The sequence below is a fragment of the Chelonia mydas genome, chromosome 15 (assembly GCF_015237465.2).
Source record: "Chelonia mydas isolate rCheMyd1 chromosome 15, rCheMyd1.pri.v2, whole genome shotgun sequence".
Taxonomy (NCBI): Eukaryota; Metazoa; Chordata; order Testudines; family Cheloniidae; genus Chelonia; species Chelonia mydas.
The window spans coordinates 25,626,666-25,649,054 of NC_057856.1; the positions used below are offsets into that span (position 1 = coordinate 25,626,666).

The 22,389-nt window shown below is 41.7% G+C and overlaps 1 protein-coding gene across 4 annotated transcripts; it reads left to right on the forward strand.

Moving 5' to 3' along the window:
* Positions 1–1,370: 1,370 nt before the first annotated feature.
* Positions 1,371–16,546, forward strand: ANAPC7 (anaphase promoting complex subunit 7). Of its 4 annotated transcripts, none has more exons than XM_037878508.2 (11): positions 1,371–1,729; positions 2,664–2,850; positions 3,264–3,383; positions 4,910–5,021; positions 5,292–5,445; positions 9,135–9,277; positions 9,874–9,991; positions 10,435–10,631; positions 10,964–11,188; positions 11,643–11,793; positions 13,255–16,546. In XM_037878508.2, exons 1-11 carry the CDS (start codon positions 1,503–1,505, stop codon positions 13,442–13,444), a joined length of 1,824 nt encoding a protein of 607 aa, XP_037734436.2. In that variant the 5' UTR covers positions 1,371–1,502; the 3' UTR covers positions 13,445–16,546. The 4 variants fall into 4 exon arrangements, with proteins under 4 accessions (XP_037734436.2, XP_043385156.1, XP_043385157.1 ...); XM_043529221.1 differs by lacking the exon at positions 1,371–1,729 and adding an exon at positions 1,882–2,168; XM_043529222.1 differs by lacking the exon at positions 1,371–1,729 and adding an exon at positions 1,884–2,168 and having other exon boundaries at positions 2,664–2,752.
* The last annotated feature ends 5,843 nt before the right edge of the window (positions 16,547–22,389 follow it).

The window sequence follows — 22,389 nt, forward strand, 5'->3', positions numbered from 1 at the left end:
TGGGGTCGCCAAGGCTGGTGTTGGCCCTGGGCCCCAGGGCTGAAGCCTCAGCCGCACCACCCAGGGCTAAGGTTACATGCCCTTCTCCCTCCTCCCCCTCCTTCCTGGGGTGGCAGGGCTCAGTCTTTAGTCCCCCCTCCTGGGGCTGTGTAGTAATTTTTGTTGTCAGAAGCGGGTCACAATGCAGTGAAGTTTGAGAACCGCTGCACTAGTGTGAAATCATGAGTGCAGTCTGGGGGGGAAGGGAGGAGCGTTGCTCCACAAACTGCGAGCCTTAGGCAGGCGTGGAAGTTGCCCCCCCGCCATCCATGACCACATTGGCCTGACTGGAGCTGCCCCACCCCGAAATATAAAAGTAAAACCTGAAGCTGTGCAAAACTTAGCTGCTCTGCCTAGAAGGTAGGTCAGGCCCAACAATTTAGTTCCAAGGGGAGAAGAAGAGATGCTCTCCTGAATATTTATTTAAAAAGAGCCAACAAACAAACAGTTTTTAAACCTGTAGCTTGAGGAGCAAAGTCTTAACAGGGACTCAGGAGCCTCTCAGCATTAATCCTAAGTCTCATCCTGATAGATGAGACTGTTCATCTAAGGACTGCAGGATCAAACCCATACTGTATAAAGGGAAGAAATACAAAAACTTGAAAATACTGTTAGAATATTATGAAAAGCATGCTTCATTTTTAAAGAAAGAAACCGTTTATATTTTTTGTAGTACCATCTGAGATGCCTGCACCTAATTTGTTCTCCTACAGAATTGTCCTTTTCTTATGTGGTAACATCGCATTTATTTCCCCCGTACATTGAGTAAAACGAACATGTTACTTTAACAACTTCTTCATCTCCGATCCAAGTGCAGCATATATTAATCCTGCACTCCTTACAGATCCGGCTCGTTGACTTCAGAGGGACTTGTGGCTACAGAAGGAACAGAATAAGGTTGATAATATTGTACTGTTTTTCTGTATTAAGTGTACAAAAAGCACGGGAGGCCACAATAATGCACAACGGAGCAAAAGGGGAGAAAAACCAACAAAAGCCGTGAATCAGAACAGGGAGCGGGTTTCGTGACCGAATGCGAAGCTGACCCGTGTGTGAACCATGGCACCATAGTCACCGTGATGTTACTTCGTGGTTAATTTGCTACAACTCCCACTGCCTATCGATACCGTAACAGCGAGGCCCCTGCACGGTGCCCGCCCAGGGCACCAGGGGCCCGCTCCATTCCTTCCACAGCTACTGAGCCCCACGACTCCCGTCGCCTCGGCAACACGAGGCCCTGACTGGCCGAGACAGCCGCTGCGCATGCGTAGAGTGTGTTTCAGCTGCGAGGGGCGACTATTTTGGTGCCTGCTGGAACATGTCATCGCTTTGTGTCCTATACCTTCAGCGGCAGCGATTTTAATGGTGGAGGAGCGGCGAGGCTGGCACCTGGGCGGATTTCCATGGGGTCCCGACGGAGAGGTTTTTAAACTGAGGCGTGAGCGAGGGCCAGCTAGAGCGGTATGATGGACTCCTGCCTGCGAGGACCCCTAGGCGTCGCCATTTTGGAGTCGCCGCGGGCTGAGGAGCCGCTGTCTCTTCCGACCCCGTCCCCGGCCGGCGCCCCGCGCTCCACTCCGGCCTCCAGGATGAGCGTGGTGGAGCATGTGCGGGAGATGGCGGCTGCCGGGCTCCACTCCAACGTGCGGCTCCTCAGCGGGCTCCTGCTCACCATGAGCGGCAACAACCCGTGCGTGCCGCCGGCAGGGGGCTCTGTGGGGGCGGCAAGAGACCGGGGCTTTGGGGCTGAGGCCAGGGCGCTCCTGGCGTGGGGGGGCTCGGGGGTTGACGCAGGAGGCTGCAGGCTGGGGGGTTCTGTGGGGTGACCGGGGGGAGGGGGATGAAATAAGGAGCTGAGCGCTTCGTGGGGCCCTGCGGGAGCCCCCGTGGGAGAAGGTCCTGGGGGAGCAGATCGGGGCTGCAGCTGCTTGTGGTCTGTACCTGGCTCTGCCATAAGACTTGCTGTGGGATCATTAGCAGGTCCTGTCGTTTCTCGCCGTCGCAGTTCCCCTCTGTGTAAAAGGCGACCAGCAGTGTGCTCCGGGATGAGGCACGCTGAGATGTGCGTATGAAAAGCCCCATAGGTGCTAAGAGTTTCAGCTTCCCAGGCGGGGCAATCGAGAGACAAGGTGACTTGCTCATCACTTTCTGATGGATCATCCCTGAGGATCTGCCACCCACATCATTCTCCTCCTGTTGACAGTGATGATAGCGGACATAGCATCTTTCAGCACTTAAGCTACAGTGCATCATTCGTGTTCAGTGTAGTTTGTGAATCATAATTGTTACTGACAAAAATTAAAATACAGTCCTAAAACTGAGTTCTTGGCTCTCAAATCTGCCTGTTGCAGAGGATGGTTAACAACAGTTCCCATTGTAAGGTCTTAACAGATGATCAACAACTATCCAACAGTTGTTCTAATGGGGCTACTGCGTTTAAGATGGAACTTGCTTGTAGTCGTGCTTATCGTTTAAGGGTACAAATATTGCACTCTTAGTTCTTCCAGATTTCAGGCACAGCTAGGGGATATAATCACTAATACTGAAAATATAGCATTTAACAATTTTGCTCCTATGATGTAATCAGCCAGTTTAAGCTTATATCTTTTTTTAATTTCTTCTAGTGAGTTATTCTCGCCATCACAAAAGTACCAGCTTCTTGTATATCATGCAGATTCCCTCTTCCATGACAAGGAATATAGGAATGCTGTAAGTAAGTATACAATGGCCTTGCAGCAGAAGAAAGCATTAAGTAAAACTTCAAAAGTAAGACCCTCTACTGGGAATGCTGCAGCCACTCCACAGAGTCAGGTATTTGGAACTAGAGTAACATACTGCATATAACTCTTATTCTCCCTGTAAAAGGAAATATTGGTGAATTAATGTTGTAGCGGTAGACTACAAAATTACCACAACAAAGAAGCCTGAATTTTGTGGCTATTTAATTTTGAAAATGTGTCTGACCGCTACTTTCTAATGAAAAACTTAACTTGGTCTCAAATGTCAGAGAGAATGCCCATTTAATTTGTAGTTTTCATTAGCAAGAGAGAAAATAGTCTGCATTATAAAAGTACAACCTACTGTCATCTTTACATTTTATATCTTGAATTTGTTAATGGAAATACAAGCCTTTCATAAGATTTTAGTAATTTAGATTCTGGTTTTTATTTAGTTAGAACAACATTTTGAGAGAGATTACATTTTAGTGATCAATTTTATTTTAGTGTCTGCCATCTGAAATTGAAGTGAAATACAAGATGGCTGAATGCTACACAATGTTGAAGCAAGATAAAGATGCTATTGCTATACTAGATGGAATTCCTTCAAGACAGAGAACCCCCAAGGTAGGTTCTGGAATTTGATTTGTGGCAAACAGTAGTTTAGGTGTTTTTGAAGTTGTATAATCATATTTGCTCAAGAATGAAGATGTAGTATATAGAGGTAAAGCGATTCAACCTTGACATTTGTGCTTATAGTATTTAAATGAGTTATTTGGAAACACTGGCTAAACACTTCTAAATTATCTGAGTTTAGTAAGCGTATCTTCTTTAAAACCAGGTAGTCTCTAAATGGAGTTTCTTTGTTTGAAAGAGTTCACCAAACTAAATGGGAGCTAAGTGTTTTTGGATGTCTTTAACAGGTAATTCCTGTGAAAATTACCTGGGCAATTTTATTAGTGCTAGTGGGAATTACAAAATCTTCCTTATGCGTGAGGAACAATAGACACCTTGACATGTGCCGATAAGCTGTTGAGAGCATGTATACGTAACCTATTTAGGACTGAAGTCTCTGTTAGCTATGCAAAATTCCACAATCCCCAGCTGACTACTCTGAGGTTTTTGGAAGGTAGCATAACTAGTTTTTATAATTCTGGGAAAGAGTAGCTGCTGCTCTAGACAAAAGTGATAAAAATGCCTTAGCTCTGACTATGCTAATACTCCCACCGGTGCTACCACCAGAGGTAGTAAAACAATGGACGGTTCTTGAAAACAGTCCCCTTGTATTGTCACTCTACCAATGGGAGTCTCTTAAGAGAGAACTCTTTTTTTTTCCTTAAGATTCTTCTCACACTTTTTAATTAATTACATAGTGCTAAATGTTTAGGACACTTAGTATTTTTGGCACTGAACACTACTGAGACTTTGCTTGCTGGTTCTGTCATCTAGGTAATCTCTTAGGCCATTTACACGTCATGCATAACAACTTCCATGTTAGCAGCATCCCATCTTGGCCAGCGAGTGGTAACCACAAGGAGCTCTACCTTTAGCAAGGCTTGCTATACAGAAAAGGAAGAAAATTGAGGAAAAGAAAAGCAGCCTTCTACCCCTGCAAGCCAATAAACCAAAAATGCTTAAGCACTAGAACAGCTAGCTGCATTGAGGGGGGAAGCTTGCTAAAGCCACTTCTGCCCTTTCGTGAGCTGTGAATTCAGTCAGAATCTAAATGCAAACCTACTCTTCACCTCCCAAATACAACTGCTCTGGTAGACTTCCACTGGTATGTGGAGAGAGCAAGTAAAAGGAAGCTATAAGGTAATATATAGGCGTTTGCAGACATCACTTCTACTTACGTAAACACTTGCCCATCTTTTGAATGAGTGTTCATAAACCATTTTGAGATTCCCAGAGGCACTACACTAGTGTATAATATTAGGATATCTCCACTTTTTTGTATTCTGAATCAGAAATGAGAAACACTTCTCATTTTATAGGAGTTGACTTAAGAAGCAGGGCTCATAACTATTCTCTGTCCAGAGAGCTGGGAAGATGGGGCTATGCTTGATAACGAAAACATGACTTTTTGGTGAGGAACTCTGCTTTTAATAACTGTTGATTGGATTGTTCTCACAATCCAATTTTTTTGATTACAGATTAACATGATGTTGGCAAATTTGTACAAGAAGGCAGGTCAAGAACGCTCATCTGTTACCAGTTACAAAGAAGTGCTGAGACAGTGTCCATTAGCACTCGATGCCATACTAGGTAGAGACTTTTTCCCCTCCAAGTATCTAATATTAAAAATTACATCAAGCAACATTATCACTAAAATATGAGATGTGTAAGACATATTAGTAAACTAGCTCATTTGCATGTAGTACAGACTGCATGCAATCTACAAGTTGTACAGGAGCACTGTAGCTAACTGCCTGTATAAATTCAAAGGCATGGGATTCTCTGTTTTTAGACATTTTAACGAATTTGTATGACACTGTATTGGATACTTGGATTTGACTAGTGTATTTTTCTGAATAGGTTTGCTGTCACTTTCAGTAAAAGGGGCAGAAGTGGCTTCCATGACGATGAATGTTATTCAAAGCATCCCTAACTTGGACTGGCTTTCAGTGTGGATCAAAGCATATGCATTTGTGCACACTGGAGATAATACTAGAGCAATTAACACCATCTGGTAAGAATCAAGGTGAATTAAATTACTGTTCCTGAGTCACTACTTCACATAGTGTTGTGACAGATTTAAACATGCTGCTTGTCACAGCATGATGCCTATTTTGTGCTGTTTGAGGACCAAGCAGTTGATCTGTAAACATTGCTTGGATTTTGTCAGATGCTGAACATAATATTAAAGAATTTTTTCCCGATTGGGGAAATATCTTGATTTGGAAAACTTTAAAACAGAAAGCGTAACAATATTTTTAGACTTGCTATCCATTTTTATTATAAATGTTAAGGTTCTGACAAACTATTAAAAAATCATGACATTTTTCCGTACTGGTCTTGGATTGTACCACAGCATATAAATTAAGAAAAGGAGTACTTGTGGCACCTTAGAGACTAACCAATTTATTTGAGCATAAGTTTTTGTGAGCTACAGCTCACTTCATCGGATGCATACTGTGGAAAGTACAGAAGATCTTTTTATACACACAAACCATGAAAAAATGGGTGTTTACCACTACAAAAGGTTTTCTCTCCCCCCCCACCCCACTCTCCTGCTGGTAATAGCTTATCTAAAGTGATCACTCTCCTTACAATGTGTATGATAATCAAGGTGGGCCATTTCCAGCACAAATCCAGGGTTTAACAAGAACGTCTGGGGGGGGGGGATGGGGGAGGAAAAAACAAGGGGAAATAGGTTACCTTGCATAATGACTTAGCCACTCCCAGTCTCTATTCAAGCCTAAGTTAATTGTATCCAATTTGCAAATGAATTCCAATTCAACAGTCTCTCGCTGGAGTCTGGATTTGAAGTTTTTCTGTTGTAATATCGCAACTTTCATGTCCGTAATCGCGTGACCAGAGAGATTGAAGTGTTCTCCGACTGGTTTATGAATGTTATAATTCTTGACATCTGATTTGTGTCCATTCTTTTACGTAGAGACTGTCCAGTTTGACCAATGTACATGGCAGAGGGGCATTACTGGCACATGATGGCATATATCATTGGTGGATGTGCAGGTGAATGAGCCTCTGATAGTGTGGCTGATGTTATTAGGCCCTGTGATGGTGTCCCCTGAATAGATAGGTGGGCACAGTTGGCAACAGGCTTTGTTACAAGGATAGGTTCCTGGGTTAGTGGTTCTGTTGTGTGGTATGTGGTTGCTGGTGAGTATTTGCTTCAGGTTGGGGGGCTGTCTGTAGGCAAGGACTGGCCTGTCTCCCAAGATTTGTGAGAGTGTTGGGTCATCCTTCAGGATAGGTTGTAGATCCTTACTAATACGTTGGAGGGGTTTTAGTTGGGGGCTGAAGGTGACGGCTAGTGGCATTCTGTTATTTTCTTTGTTAGGACTGTCCTGTAGTAGGTGACTTCTGGGAACTCTTCTGGCTCTATCAATCTGTTTCTTCACTTCCGCAGGTGGGTATTGTAATTGTAAGAATGCTTGATAGAGATCTTGTAGGTGTTTGTCTCTGTCTGAGGGGTTGGAGCAAATGTGGTTGTATCGCAGAGCTTGGCTGTAGACAATGGATCGTGTGGTGTGGTCAGGGTGAAAGCTGGAGGCATGTAGGTAGGAATAGCGGTCAGTAGGTTTCCGGTATAGGGTGGTGTTTATGTGACCATCGTTTATTAGCACTGTAGTGTCCAGGAAGTGGATCTCTTGTGTGGACTGGACCAGGCTGAGGTTGATGGTGGGATGGAAATTGTTGAAATCATGGTGGAATTCCTCAAGGGCTTCTTTTCCATGGGTCCAGATGATGATGATGTCATCAATATAGCGCAAGTAGAGTAGGGGCATTAGGGGACGAGAGCTGAGGAAGCGTTGTTCTAAGTCAGCCATAAAAATGTTGGCATACTGTGGGGCCATGTGGGTACCCATAGCAGTGCCGCTGATTTGAAGGTATACATTGTCCCCAAATGTAAAATAGTTATGGGTAAAGACAAAGTCACAAAGTTCAGCCACCAGGTTAGCTGTGACATTATCGGGGATAGTGTTCTTGACGGCTTGTAGTCCATCTTTGTGTGGAATGTTGGTGTAGAGGGCTTCTACATCCATAGTGGCCAGGATGGTGTTATCAGGAAGATCACCGATGGATTGTAGTTTCCTCAGGAAGTCAGTGGTGTCTCGAAGGTAGCTGGGAGTGCTGTCAAATCCAGTGTCTTCAAATCCAGACTCCAGCGAGAGACTGTTGAATTGGAATTCATTTGCAAATTGGATACAATTAATTTAGGCTTGAATAGAGACTGGGAGTGGCTAAGTCATTATGCAAGGTAACCTAATTTCCCCTTGTTTTTTCCTAACACCCCCCCCCCCCCCCCCCAGACTTTCTTGTTAAACCCTGGATTTGTGCTGGAAATGGCCCAACTTGATTATCATACACATTGTAAGGAGAGTGATCACTTTAGATAAGCTATTACCAGCAGGAGAGTGGGGTGGGGGGAGAGAAAACCTTTTGTAGTGGTAAACACCCATTTTTTTTCATGGTTTGTGTGTATAAAAAGATCTTCTGTACTTTCCACAGTATGCATCCGATGAAATGAGCTGTAGCTCACGAAAGCTTATGCTCAAATAAATTGGTTAGTCTCTAAGGTGCCACAAGTACTCCTTTTCTTTTTGCGAATACAGACTAACACAGCTGTTACTCTGAAACCTGTCATATAAATTAAATAATGTCTGAGATCTGTGCAAGATCTGGGTATTCTGTGAAGAAAGCCCCAGTTAAAGTAAATAGTTCTGCAAAGGCTATACACACTTTCATAAGAGAAGGTACCTTGAGTCTCCTTAGACTAGAGTGCTTAATTTTAAAATACAAACTTGTTTTAATTTACAGGATTGAAAAGAAGCTTCTTAAATTACAATCTTTTTGTAATTGAAAATACCAGTGCAGCTACTTTTGAAAACTGACTGCTGGAAACTAGTTTAAACTTTTTGTGACTTAACTATACATTTCTAGAACTTGAATGGAAATTGAGAACCCCTTGATGCTGTGCTGTTGGTACAATTTCTTTGCTCAGATGCTCTTATAAAAGCTACAAGTTTCAGTCAGTGCAGATAAACCTAACTAGGGCATTACATTTAAAAAACCATATTTCCTTTCGGATGTCTGTTGCATTGTGCTTTACTTGAAGCTGCGTTTGAAGTCCAGGTGATATAGATTCCTACTGCCTATCTCCTAAATGATCATTGCTTGGGGTTAATGGTGTGAACTGGCTACCTTGCTTGTGGGTGCAGCTCAACTTGCTGGTGATTATCTGTAAAGCCCTGGATTGGTCTAAGACCTCAGTCTTTTGAGACACGCCCCCCTCCCTGCCCAGTTTATCATGCCAGGGAAGATTATCTAGGGTGCAGCTATTAATTTCTGGCATCGAACTTCGGGGCTGGCAGCAAGATATCTTCAGTACAGGGTCCTTGCTTAAGAACCCTCTCACTCTCCCAGTTTGGCAGCCTTCCAGGAACAATGTAAGTTGTATGTATGTCATCAAGTAGTTTTTTGGATGAATGTTCAAATGGTGGGTGTATGGTCACTCAGTAAAGAGTGATACCATGTTTTGTGGTAACTGTAGGTCTTTGAATGAATGACATTTTAAAATCATAATTTTACAGGTGTATTTGAGAGAGAATTTACAGGTTCCAAAGAGTGTTTTAGCATTCAACCAGTACATAACAAGATGCTAGTTTAAATGGCATTTCTTTTCTCTTAAAGCTCATTAGAGAAAAAGTCTTTACTGAGGGATAATGTGGATCTATTGGGTAGCTTAGCAGACCTGTATTTCCGAGCTGGAGATAATAAAAACTCGATTCTGAAATTTGAGCAGGCACAAATGCTGGATCCTTATCTGATAAAAGGTAAGTAATTGTAAATTCTCAAAATTGCCCCAGCATGCTAAACCCTTGAATGACACTAGCACAGCAGGGGCATCCAGTTCACATTCCACTAAAGATTTAACAGCTACATAAATATTTATCAGCACAGCAGGTGCATAGTTTCTGTCCATACCCAGAAGCAGTTGGTGGCAGTCATAGTAGAAAGTGGGTATTTGTCTTACATCTCATTAAAAATTACAGTACTTCAAGAAGTTAGTATAGCTGTACATCAGGCTTTCCAAAGAGGAACATAGTACTAATAAGAAGCTTGTGTGTTCTGTTTTTCCTTCTAAATGAACTATGTCTTCATTGTAAGCTGACTAGAATTCTTCATGCTCTCATTTTATACCTGTTTTTCTTGATTCCTCCTCCACCTTTATGGTGAAAGTGCAGAGTCTGGTGCTCAAACTTAGTCCCAGAGCATGTATGATCTAGGAGTAGCTACAATACAAGTGCTGTGAAATCACTGGCCCTTATGGTCAAGTTCTGTTATGACCTTAAATCTTCATAAAGCTTTTAAGTTTCATAATTAGGAGCTCAGCAATAATACAACTGATCCCAAAGTATTTCATTTTTAGGAATGGACGTATATGGCTACTTACTGGCACGTGATGGTCGACTGGAGGATGTGGAGAACTTGGGCTGCCGTCTTTTCAATATTTCTGATCAGCATGCAGAACCGTGGGTGGTGTCAGGGTAACTTCCACTTACTTTTCACTTCCTCGCATCCCTGGGCTCCTTAGCTAACCTGTGTTAGGAGCTTGAACGTGTTTGGGGCAATGTGTTCAGGTTTCATTAGTTTAGAAGCTGTACTTATCTTGTGAGTCTGCTGTTCTGTTTAAATATTTAGTTCTTGGTCTAACTTTAAAATATCTTGCTAGAAATACATATTACATTTTTCAATCCTTTTCTGGCTGTAGTTAAACACCTTGGAGTTGTTGGGTCTATCAGATAACTAATGTTGCTGTAACTAAGTACCTGAATCACTAATTTTGTTAAAGGCTAATAAGCATCCTGTTTTGTTAATATCTTTTAAAGTAACTTTGCATACTGTAAATCCATCAGTTGCTTTTCTTTTCAGCTTTCCATGAATGACTTTTGGTAGTGCACACTTACCACCATTGCTCTTCTTTTTGTAGGTGTCACAGTTTCTACAGTAAGCGATACTCCCGGGCCTTGTATTTAGGAGCCAAAGCTATTCAGCTGAATAGTAATAGTGTTCAAGCTTTGCTGCTGAAAGGGGCTGCTCTTAGAAATATGGGACGCGTACAAGAGGCAATTATACATTTCCGAGAAGCAATACGCCTTGCACCTTGCAGGCTTGACTGTTATGAAGGCAAGTAAAGTACAATGACTATTGTATACAATTTTGATAGGGCTCTGGTGTACGATGTTGTCATGGTATAGGAAGAGTATAAATTGCCTCCCAGAGTTCCCTGCAGGTGAAGTAATATTGCTTATTACCTAGTAGGTTAATTAATTATATCGAAAAACCCACTAAATAGAGCTGGAAATAGGGAGAAGAGGGGGAAATATTAGACATTAAACGCGTGCTTGTTAAACAAAAATAGCTGAATTTGATGTACTGAGAAGCATGCTTATTAAATTCTGATAGAGTCCCTACACAGATTATTAGTGTGCAAATATTTTCTTCTTTTTGGTCTTCAGGCCTCATTGATTGTTATCTGGCATCCAACAGTATCCGTGAAGCAATGGTTATGGCTAACAATGTGTACAAAACCCTGGGAGCAAATGCACAGACGCTTACTCTGTTAGCAACAGTCTGTCTTGAAGATCCAGTCACACAAGAGAAAGCAAAAACCTTATTAGATAAGGCACTGACACAGAGACCAGATTACATTAAAGCTGTGGTAAAAAAAGCGGAGCTTCTTAGTAAGTTTTTTTTCTTTTGAAACGTCTCTTCCTTGTCCAGTTTATTTGAATAATTTCTTACATGAAAGTGAGTGTTCCACAAAGTCGCTAATATGAAAAACACTATACAAATGTTACAGCCAAAGACTAATCAGTTCTGTGTAAAAGAGAAATCACAGGATGCCATAAGATATGAATTGGTTAGATATTACCATGATTGGCCCTATAGTAATACTTCAGATGGAAGAAATTATAACTTGCTAATTATTTAAGAGATGATCATGTGTGTATTGATTTGGTTTAAAATATAACACTAAGAGCAAGAACTACATTTTAGAAGATTTAATCATCACCAACTGCAGATGGTTTTAGGAATAAAGATGAAGATTGTGATAGTGTATTACATATTATTCAAGTTGTTTTGTGGAAGATCTATCTAAACCATTAATAGAACTGTAGCTCTGCGTGTCAACAGGTAGAGAACAGAAATATGAAGATGGAATAGCTTTGTTGAGGAATGCACTGGCCAATCAGAGTGACTGTGTTCTGCATCGAATACTGGGTGACTTTCTTGTAGCAGTCAGTGAATATCAAGAAGCCATGGACCAGTACAGTATTGCCCTAAGGTAAAACTTGTAGACCCTTGAGTTTGCTGTATGCTTCTTAGAAACTAAAAATTGCATGGCTGCTGAAAGATGGCTTAGTAGCACATCTTCAGGCACTTTTGTGTGGGGGGCAGTGGGTTAGTTTGTTTGTTTTCTCCCCCCCCCCCAGCACATACATTCTTATCAGTGAATTTGGGATTGACTACACTTGAAGTTCTACAGTGGAACAACCGTACTGTTGTAGCACTTCAGTGTAGACACTACCGATGCTGACATGTGAGGCGTTCTTCAATCAGCTTACCACTGTCTACACGGGGATTAGGTCAGTTTAACTACGTCGCACAGGGCTGTGGATTTTTCACACCCTCTGAGGAGTGTAGTTAAGACAACTTGATTTTTCTAGTGGAGACCATGTCTTACTCTTTGTGTCTTATGTAATGCAATTCCCAATTCAAAGTCTCAAGGACAAAAATTTACAATCATAAACTTGTGTTAATGTTAAGTATGTTACCAGGCAGTCAATTGCTAGACCAATAAGAAGGATTAAGGCATGGATTTGTTTATAATTTCTTAAACTGTTCTGTACTCTATCAGGCACCTTGGGCTCCACCTTTAGGCTGGAAGGTGCTATATAAATGTAAGGGATTAACTAAGTTCAAATGGAAAGGTTTTGAATTCAACTGAATCAACGTTTCTTCTTACAATAAAACAGGTCCCTCAATCTCAAATAGAAAAGAATTATTTCAAACTTGGGTAAAATCTAGCATGTTTCAGAATAAGATGCCATATTTCCTAATAAAAGTCTTATGTTCTCTGTATTTTTAAAAGTTAAATACCTATCTTGACTGCAAGACCTTGTTATACACACAGTAAACTGTAAGGTCTGGTAGATTGGCTATTTTTGCCTGGATGGAGGTGAGGGAAAGAGTGTTTTTAGTGCTAGTCGCTTAAATTACATTTATCTGTCTTCTGCTGCTTTAGTTAGTGTTTCCTAGAAGAATTGTGTAAGCTTCGTTGGGAGGCTCATGGAGTTCAGACAAGTGCATTCTCAAAGGTTAGGAATTTGTATATAGATGATGTAATTGGTGTTAATTGTGCGCTTTCATCTTTTGTCAAACGGTTATTACATCAGTCTGAGGTAAAGTTGCAACATCTTTGAGTTTAAGTATCAGTAGCAGTAAACAGGAAGTGGGGGAAGCAAGATGGAGATGTTTTGATTAGACATATTTCTAATGTTTAGGTTTCAGAGTAGCAGCCGTGTTAGTCTGTATTCGCAAAAAGAAAAGGAGTACTTGTGGCATCTTAGAGACTATCCAGTTTATTTGAGCATAAGCTTTCGTGAGCATCGGATGAAGTGAGCTGTAGCTCACGAAAGCTTACGCTCAAATAAATTGGTTAGTCTCTAAGGTGCCACAAGTCCTCCTTTTCTTTTTTCTAATGTTTACTACCTTAAGTTTGAGTTAATCCTTTTTTCTCCCCCAGCTTGGATCCCAATGATCAGAAGTCTTTAGAAGGAATGCAGAAAATGGAAAAAGAGGAGAGTCCAACAGATGCAACCCAGGAGGAGGATGTGGATGACATGGAGGGAAGTGGAGAAGAAGGGGATTTGGAGGGCAGTGATAGTGAAGCAGCACAGTGGGCAGATCAAGAACAATGGTTTGGCATGCAGTGAAGATTTTACTTAAACTGATATGGGTTTCAGTTCTTGAATGTGCCATGAGGTCCATTGTTCTCTGAAGGAAGAACGTCACCTGCAATATTTGTATTAACAAAGTGGACTTCATAAAACAACCGACTCTGAAACCATTTAATAGTTCTCTGCATCACAGTTCTGTTCATTTTTGTGATGCTTCCTATTTATCAATTACAAGATTGAGCTGAACTATGCTGGAGATTATTTGTAAGAGTCGTTCAGTCTTTTCTTGCTAAAGCTAGAATCTTGAATATAAAGCATTTCATATAATATACCTATTGCTAGTGACTAAAATGTCAAAATTGGGTTCAAAACTAAGTAGTCTTGATCCTTAGCTATAGATGTAAATACAAGAGTTTTTTATTCCTTTGTGAAAGGCTTTATTCTTTTGTCTGGGCTCATGCATGATTTCTTGTGGAAGCTTGTAGGAGTCACTTGTATGTATTTGAAAGGAGCAATTTTTCCTCTCTCTCTTCAGCCAATTAACCTGTTTGGTGTAAGGCATTGCACTAACTTTAAAGGTGGAATTTTATCTCCGGCATCCTTGACTTTTATAGGATGCTTTGTAACTAATCAGTTTCTATGTACGAAGAATAGTACGATGTTAGAATTATAGTAATTTCCCCAATCCATACAAAGCCCTATAATTACTTAGCCTATATGTGAACATTTTCTTCTAAATAGAGTACAGTTTTATGTAGGTAAGTTACTAAAAGGCATGACAACAGTAGTGACATAAAGCCACTTCATATCCTGTGTGTGGCACTGTCAGTTTAAAAAAAATTAACTTCTCCATTGCATCACTAGTAGAAATTTTAAATTAGAATGGCTGTCTTGGCTTTCTTTATATTTTACACGTACAATTTAGCTTTACCTATTGAAAATAGAATCTCGTGCTATCACCTACTAAAACGATAGTGAATTGTCCACGGTAAAAATTCTCACAGTGGGCATCTCTTATTTAAAAGTAAATCTTTCACTGAAACCAGAAAACCAAACAACTATTTCTGTGGCACTTAGATTTTGCAAAAGAACTACCCTTGTCCTAGTGTTTCACTCTTGATTTACTTGCTTCTTGCTAAAACATATGTCTTTATAACGCTTTCTAATGGTGCTATAGTTCACATTGTCTTCAGTCCATGGTCATGCATAGCCTTGCCATGCATAGCCATAGTAATTCTGCCTGTGGCTGCTCAAATCTATTGTACTCTTCAGTGCTGTCATAGCAGCTGAAGCAGAGGTTGACAGTTTTTTGTATTGGAACTTTTTGATACTCTAGAGCAAATACTTGACACACACAAAAGAAAACAAGCTTTTCACTAACTATAGTAGCAAAGCACATACAAGAATAAAATACATGAAATATCTTCAGTCCCAAAATCATACATAGAAATACATATTAAAAGGAGGGGACGCTTAGTCCTAGAACACATATTGTAGCCTGTTGGTTTTGGGATGTTTAGCATGTGTAAGCATTACAGAGTCTGAACAGCTTCTTCCTGTACATAGCCAGATAGCTACCCGTAATGGATAGTCTCCTCTTTCTAATCTTTTAGCTATGTTTGAGGGTGGGGGAAACCACTAGCTTTTCTCTAGTATCAATTGATTTGCACTAAAGTAATTGAAAAATAAGCAAGCAGGTAGCCTGCCTTACTGTCCTATTATTGATGGTCTTAATTAAGAAGTCTTTTGGCTTATTGTCTCATTTCACTAAACACTGTGCAATCCAAATGGGCTACATTTAAACTAAAACCAAATCATATTTAGGTATCTGCTCTCTGAGACTGTGATCAGTCCCTTCCTGGCTCTAGTCTACTTCATGAAGAATTCAGCTGTTTGTCATTCAGCAGTGGATGGTGATAAGTTTCAACTCCTTGCATGTTGTTAATTCTTTACAGAAGGAAACTGTAAAAACCAAACTGTTCCTTTTGCAATCTGTCCATTTCTTCCTTTCTGTGCAATAAGCCTCAAAATCGGTGCTGCTTCTGAAGGTTAACCTAGGTTGGCTGTTTCAAGTCTCTTAATTGTATGTCAGACCAAGTTGTGAAGATCAGATTACAAGTATTAAATGCTCCCTTAGGAAGTAAAGCAAAAAGGCATTGTGTGTTTAAAAGCTGACGAGAGTATGTGGGAGACACATGGTGTATGTTTTAAATTGGCAGCTGCTCAGCTGAGGGTTTTTACTTCAAATGACTCATTCAAATGCCCCTAATCAGAGCTGTTCTTATAGCTTCCAGCTGTGTTAGCACCATGCATTGCAACACTTCTTTTCCTCTAAAGCAAGGTTGACGTGGCACAAGAAACCTGAAGTCTAGAGCCCAGTCATAGAATGCTTCAGTGTGTTTGCAGGTAGGAAAGCCTGTTAGTTTTCTCACCTTAGATCGCTCTCTTTGGTTAGATGTAGCCTAACTATTGAATCACTATAGCAAGGGCTGTGAATGATGAAGAGTTTTGAAAACCTTTATCCTGTAGTAGCATAAACCAGCTCCTGCAGGGTGGTCCTTCTTTCATTTCACCCGAGGCCCAGCCCTGATCCCATTAGTAAATGATGGAAGGAACCCAATTAAATGTTAGGGAGAGGTAAAATTGTATTGCACTTTTGCTAATTTCAAAGTAAGATCTTGGTATCCATATGCAAGCAAATTGTTATTGGGTAAGACTTCCGTTAAGACAGTCTCTTTGACAAGAATAGAGGCCAAATTTCAAGAGGAGTTTCTGCTGTGGAATCTTGTGGATTTCCTTTATGGGCAGATGTGGAAAGCTTAATTTAGACACCTTTTTACATCCAAGAATAAAACAATGTCAACGTCCAAGAATATGGCCCCGGTTTTGTTGTATGTTTTTTGAGAGAGAGTGCTTTGTTCATTATCTAAAATATAGAAAGCTCAGCCAGATTCTGCAGTAATGGGTACCTCTATCAATGTATGTAATAATGTTAGAGCTGTACTGATCATATCATGTATGCTTTTGCTAATGAGTGTACTGTGGCTGGATATGGAATTATTTTAAAGAGTATTTTAATGTTTGTCTCAATTCTAAGGGGATTCTTGGTCTATTAAAGACCCTTCATTAACAGTCTAATTTTAGAATATGAGCTGTTTTTACAGCCTTGTGCTCCTGAATCCTGGTTGGTTCATAGTTTAGGGAATATAGCTAATGCAATTAACCCATAACAAGTAGTTGTCCTCATTCTGTACCTTAATCTTTTGATGTGTACGCTCAAAGAGATAATGAAACCCCAAACTAAAGCTCAACCTATGTCAAGAGCGTGATGTAAACTCCCTAAAGTGATGCAATTCATAGGTGAGGTTGGAATGTCATAGCTACCCAATTGCTTTTTGCAGTACAAATGGTAGATTATCTACTCTTTCAGACCACCTGCAATTGCTAGTCTCTGGTAAAGGGCAAAGACAAAATCTACGTATTTGCTTAACTTCCTTGCTGTTTGACATTAAATCACAAACTTCATTAACTTTAGCTTTTACTATGGTGGAAAGACCCTGCTATGATGTGAGGAGACCAAAGTTCCTTCAACCCTACAGCTCCCCCCAAATTCCTGTAACCATTACAATCTATTTTGCCAGCACCTCAAGGCAATGTGTGTTGGAGGAGTCAGGTAGTCCTGGAGCTGCCAGGTAACAGCTGTCCTGCAGCAAGCTACTGAACCTCTTGCCAAACTTCCCTGTCTGTAAAACGGGGATAGTGCTTATTTCCCTACTGCACAAGGATGTGAGAATTTTAAGCAAAGATTATACAATGATTAGAAAACCATAAGGTGCTATGTAAGTGCTGTTTACCCAATTAAAGTGTCATATTCTTTCTACCCTTCCTTTCCTGTCATTCCAGATTAGGAGCTTTCTCCTTAATAATCAGCTTCTTCCATAGGCTTGTTTCACTTAGTGATGTTTCACCTAGAGCCTTCCCTTTTCATGACTCTCTGGAGCTCACATTGAAGTTTAAATCAGCCAGAGTAGCAGCAGTGTTTTTGTTACACAAAAACTCCTAGATGTGGCCTCAAAGGGAATCCCATCAGCTCTATCTGCACTGGCCTTGTGTGTAGCTGTAGCGTGGGAGTATTTTAATCACCTTGTCAAAACCTAAATTGCAACAGTTTAATTCAAATCTGTTGGTGCCAACTCGTGTGGACACTTAACCTTGAGTTTATAAATTTACCAACACAAACTAACCAGCTATAAACCAAATTTAAATCAGTTTAACGTCAATGTTTTCACCAGTTTAGCATGCCTTTAGTTAAATTGGAACAACTGTGTGTGTAGACCAGGCCTAAGCTTGCTCAGAGCAGATCGAGGCAATGCTGCACCAGAACACCAATTGGATGTGGGCGAACTGTTGCACTTACTAGTGCAGCTGTGAAAATGGGAGACTAAGAATGTCAGTTGCAGTTTGGCTATTGCCAGAAGGGAGAGGGATAACTAGTATGTGTTTGGGGCATAGTGGAAGCCCACAGTAAAAAGCATGAGAAAGGTTCGTGTTGGAGAAAAGCATGGGGACAGTTTGTAAAAGCATTTGAAATGTATAGAATTGTTTTTGGCTAGTCCATATCCTTCCCCTTATTGTTAACATACCTGATAGTAATAAAATAGGGAGTCTAGGAGGTCTGTGCACTTGGACTTGATGTACTGACCCTTCTACTTCTGTCACTAGCCTCAACACTAATGCGTTAGTGTTGGAAGTTTCAGTGAGGTTAGCCACTGACAGATGTTTACATTGTGAAATCCTCTATTAAAACTGCTCCCCTGCTTCATTAGTAAGCTCATGAGAGACCAAGGACTGAAACGGTTTCGAGAACAAACTTCCTTCCCCCAACCCCATCTTATTCTCCCCAGGTTGTGCTCTCAAAGGAATGAGGAATGCTAGTAGAATGCTGTTTGGAGCTTGCTCTGCTACTGTCCCAGTTGTACCTGATATGTGGAACTGAAAGGACTTTGTGCTCCATAAGTGTCAGTCCTTTCACAGGCAGTAACACTTCTCTATAAAGAAAAAGAGGAATTGAATAACTTCTTTTGAATAAGATGTCCTGGAGGTGGTTTTTCTTGCAGAGTGTAAGAGGTTTGTTTGGTCAGTGTGTGGCATGAAAGGAAGCGATGACCTTGTGTTTCAAACTCTGCCCTGATAATGTCTTGAACTCTTCCACCTTTTCAGCTGTGCATTCCAGGGCCCCAGTGAGCGTTAGAATGTGTCTGGCATGGGGGGAGGAGGGGAAGAGGAAAAATAGCCTGTCCTGAGACAAGGACTTGATCTAAATCTTAAAATAGAGCCAAAGAACAAAAAGTCCTATTTACATCAAAGCTGGCCTGACCAGGAGGTAGCAGCAGCGCTCTGCTTTGCTCACTGGGGTTTAGAAACTTGAAATGCTCCCAGCTGAGAATTGCTTAACAGTTGGCACAAGTGAGATACTTATGTTGGCAGCTGATTCGAGAACTTCATGCTGCCTGTATCAACCCAAGGCCCTCTTCCTAATTTGGCTTGAGGTACAGTACATTGCCATGCTGCCTGTGACAATGCCATCTTTTCATTTGAACTATTTAATTTATTTTTTTTTCCTCCCAGTGTTCAGCATATAATGTAGGTAGATTTCAGAGTAGCAGCCGTGTTAGTCTGTATCAGCAAAAAGAACAGGAGGACTTGTGGCACCTTAGAGACTAACCAATTTATTTGAGCATAAGCTTTCGTGAGCTACAGCTCACTTCATCGGATGCATTCAGCTGTAGCTCACGGAAGCTTATGCTCAAATAAATTGGTTAGTCTCTAAGGTGCCACAAGTCCTCCTTTTCTTTTAATGTAGGTAGAGTTTCCCTTGAGACACTTGATTGGCTGAGGAGGTGAAGCTGATAACTCAGGAGCAAGATAGAGCCCAGCAATGTTCCTGTAAACTTCAGCACTGTGCTCTCAGAGCAAGGAAAAGTACTGCAAACATATATCCTCCTTGTGCTCTTGTGTGTAAACTGCAGTCAGTATAGTTCCAGCTGGAGATTAGACGGGCTTTGCAAATTTTTATCAGAAAACTGGTAAGAAATTGCTCTTGAGTATTTTTTCATCTTACAAATCTTGACAAGGTCCTTTATCAATATATAGTCAAACTGGGTTGGAGGGATAACATGGCTTAACCTCTCTTGGGATCTCTTTTCTAAGCACAAGATTGTAGTATCTAAGGGCACATAATTATCTCTGCCAATCTGCTAGTCAATGGAGTTGTGTAAGATACAAGCTGAACTTGGCCTGTGTGTGTATCAGTGACATCTACTTGCCAGCATGTCAGGCCTGTTGAAGTGACTGTTGCCCCTCTGGTGGTGGTGGAGGCTTATTGAAGCTATAAGCCCTGGTATAACTCTGGGTATTACCCATTAGTGCAGGTGCTAACCGGCCTGGAACAGCTGGATCTGAATTCCAGACCTGCTGCTGACTGAATGCCCAGAACTATTATCAACTGCAGAACAGAATGTGGAGATGGTACTCTGATCCTTGCTCCAGCTCTGCAGTAGGGTTTTTAATAGGTGCGTGGGAAGCTAGTTCCAATTAATCTTGCAAAGATTGTTCTGTGGAGGAGAATGTCACACTGCTAAGGTTTGTAAAGTTTTGACTACGCTTCTCCCCCCCCCCCCACCACCCTTGTCTCCATTTAAAGTCAAAGTAGTCCAATGTATGGGCTGAACTGTAACCCAGGTCTGCCACATACCTGTTCTGTGACTGGAGTTGGTACCTAGCCTCTGGACTTAGTTTCCCCATCTGTGAAAAAGCAATAAATACATCTAGCCTGCCAGGTGTGGCTTGGGGATTGTCGAATGTTAACTCTTCTCTTGCTCCACTGGCAATGCTGATTTATTTTCTTTGCTTATCTGCATACTGGGATGCTTCTGCCCATAACACTCAAACCCTGGGAATGCTGGGAGAGTTTGTGCATGAGAGAGAGACAGACCGGTTTAACCCTTCTCCTGCTGCATCCTGATTGCTGCCAGACTGTTTCTGGCAGCAGCATCATTTGGAAAGGACTGCAGGAAGCAGGGTGAGCTATTAACCTAGTTTTAGTCCTGGTGATTTACTGTTCAGACTGTAAATTCAGAAAACCTTTCCATAGTAGAAGGTACATCATCCATCATCTGGCCTTACATAGGGGAAGAGACATTTACGATGGCTAACCCTGCTGTTGCTACTAGAATTCTTGGCCTCATATTGGAAATCATGTTCTTGGGCATGTGGCCATTATGTGAAATGAAACATTCCCTCTCACAGGCAAAGAGCCTTCGATCCATGCTCACTCTGGGGAGAAGGAAAAGGGAGTGACCTACCTCCTCCCAGTCCATTCTCAGGGGTAGACCAGTGATGAGCGCTCTAGCCCAGGGCTGTATAACACATGCCACTAACAGATAGCTTTGTGTTATATTATCGAGGATGGCCACAAGACCAGATAATGGCGGTTGTCATGGGGCGTGGGTGCCTCAGAAGGGTACTATGATGATAAATGTCTGGGCAGGTAAGTATTAACCCAATTGAGGTATCGATCCCCACTGATGCAGCCACTCCCCGTTTTCCTCTGCTCTGTGTAACTTCCCCTCATCATGGATTGGTTTCACTCATCACCAGCAAGCAGTAGAGAGATTGGGATACTCCAAACTGTCAACACTCCAGGATTTGCAACTGAACAACCCTCAATGCACTTGTTGCTCTCCCCACGGGAAATGTTGCAGCAAGCTAGGCCCAGATTTCATTGTGGCAGGGTAAGGGGTGATCAGAAGTGGTGTCAGCCTGAAAGGTCGCCATGGGTCATCCATTTCTCCTCACACTGGTTGTGGTGTTTTGGGACTGGATGGCTGAAAAGACTGGAGATGGGATATAGAACCCTCCAGCTGGATGCTATAGGGTCAAATCCAGGCCTAGTAGCTCTTCAGCAGTCTGTGAAATGAGTTGGTGGGTTCTTAGGCCAGCTTCTAGTCCAAACCTCCGTCCTCCTCCCACAGGCACTAATTGCCCTATGTGCTGGCAGTCTCCTCAGAGAGGCTGGGGGCTGAATAGACCATAGAGATTGAATTATCCTTTTCTCCTCTGGAGATGCTCCCTGCAGCTCCCCATGCTGCACCAGGTCTGTAGATAGAGAGCCTAAGGCTACCAGGCTGTTTCGGTGCTGCTCTTCACAGGTGCTAAATTGACAAAAACTAAGGTAAATACATTAACCTCTACTTTACTTCAGTGAAGGTCCGAAATCCGGAGGAGAAGGGTAGCAATGAATCGAGTTTATTGGCTAAATTTATCTTTGGTGTTGGGTTCAAGGTCTATTGGCCCAACTTACCTTTATAATGGGCGCAATCAGAAACACTCCAGTCACGCCAAACTTGGAAAGGTATAGACTTGGCTCTGGCTTTCACACCCCGAAAGTCAGGTCTGTTCAGCTCCAGCACTGTGTACGTTTGCTTCAAATGGGACCCGAGGTTCAGTGTTAAATGATTTAAGTGGGAAATGTTTCTGAGCTGCTCACACCCTAGAATTTCCAGGGCCTGCTCAGTCACGTGCACCTCGCTTTTTGTTGCATTACTTCAGAGCCTGAGTGATGTAACACCTGGGTGTGGCTGGTAATTGTGCAGCCTCTTAAAGCAAAACTCCATAGTTCAGCTGCAGCAAATTTATAACTTTAGAGGACAAGCTGTAACAGGATCTGGGAGCTTTGGAAACTTGGCCTCATTTTTATGCACCTCCTATTGCTCCAGGTATTGACAAGTTGACTGAGTCTGAACTGCAGGGAATTTTTCACTGATCAGATAGATTTCTTTTGCACAGTGAAAGATTTCCACGACCCATTTACACAAGGGGAGTTTGGGCTTTGGAATTGCTACTTCCCTTATCTACAAGCAGTCTTTGTTTAGCACCTTTAATAACAAACCTCCCAAGGAGCAAGGGCTAGGGCAATTTTT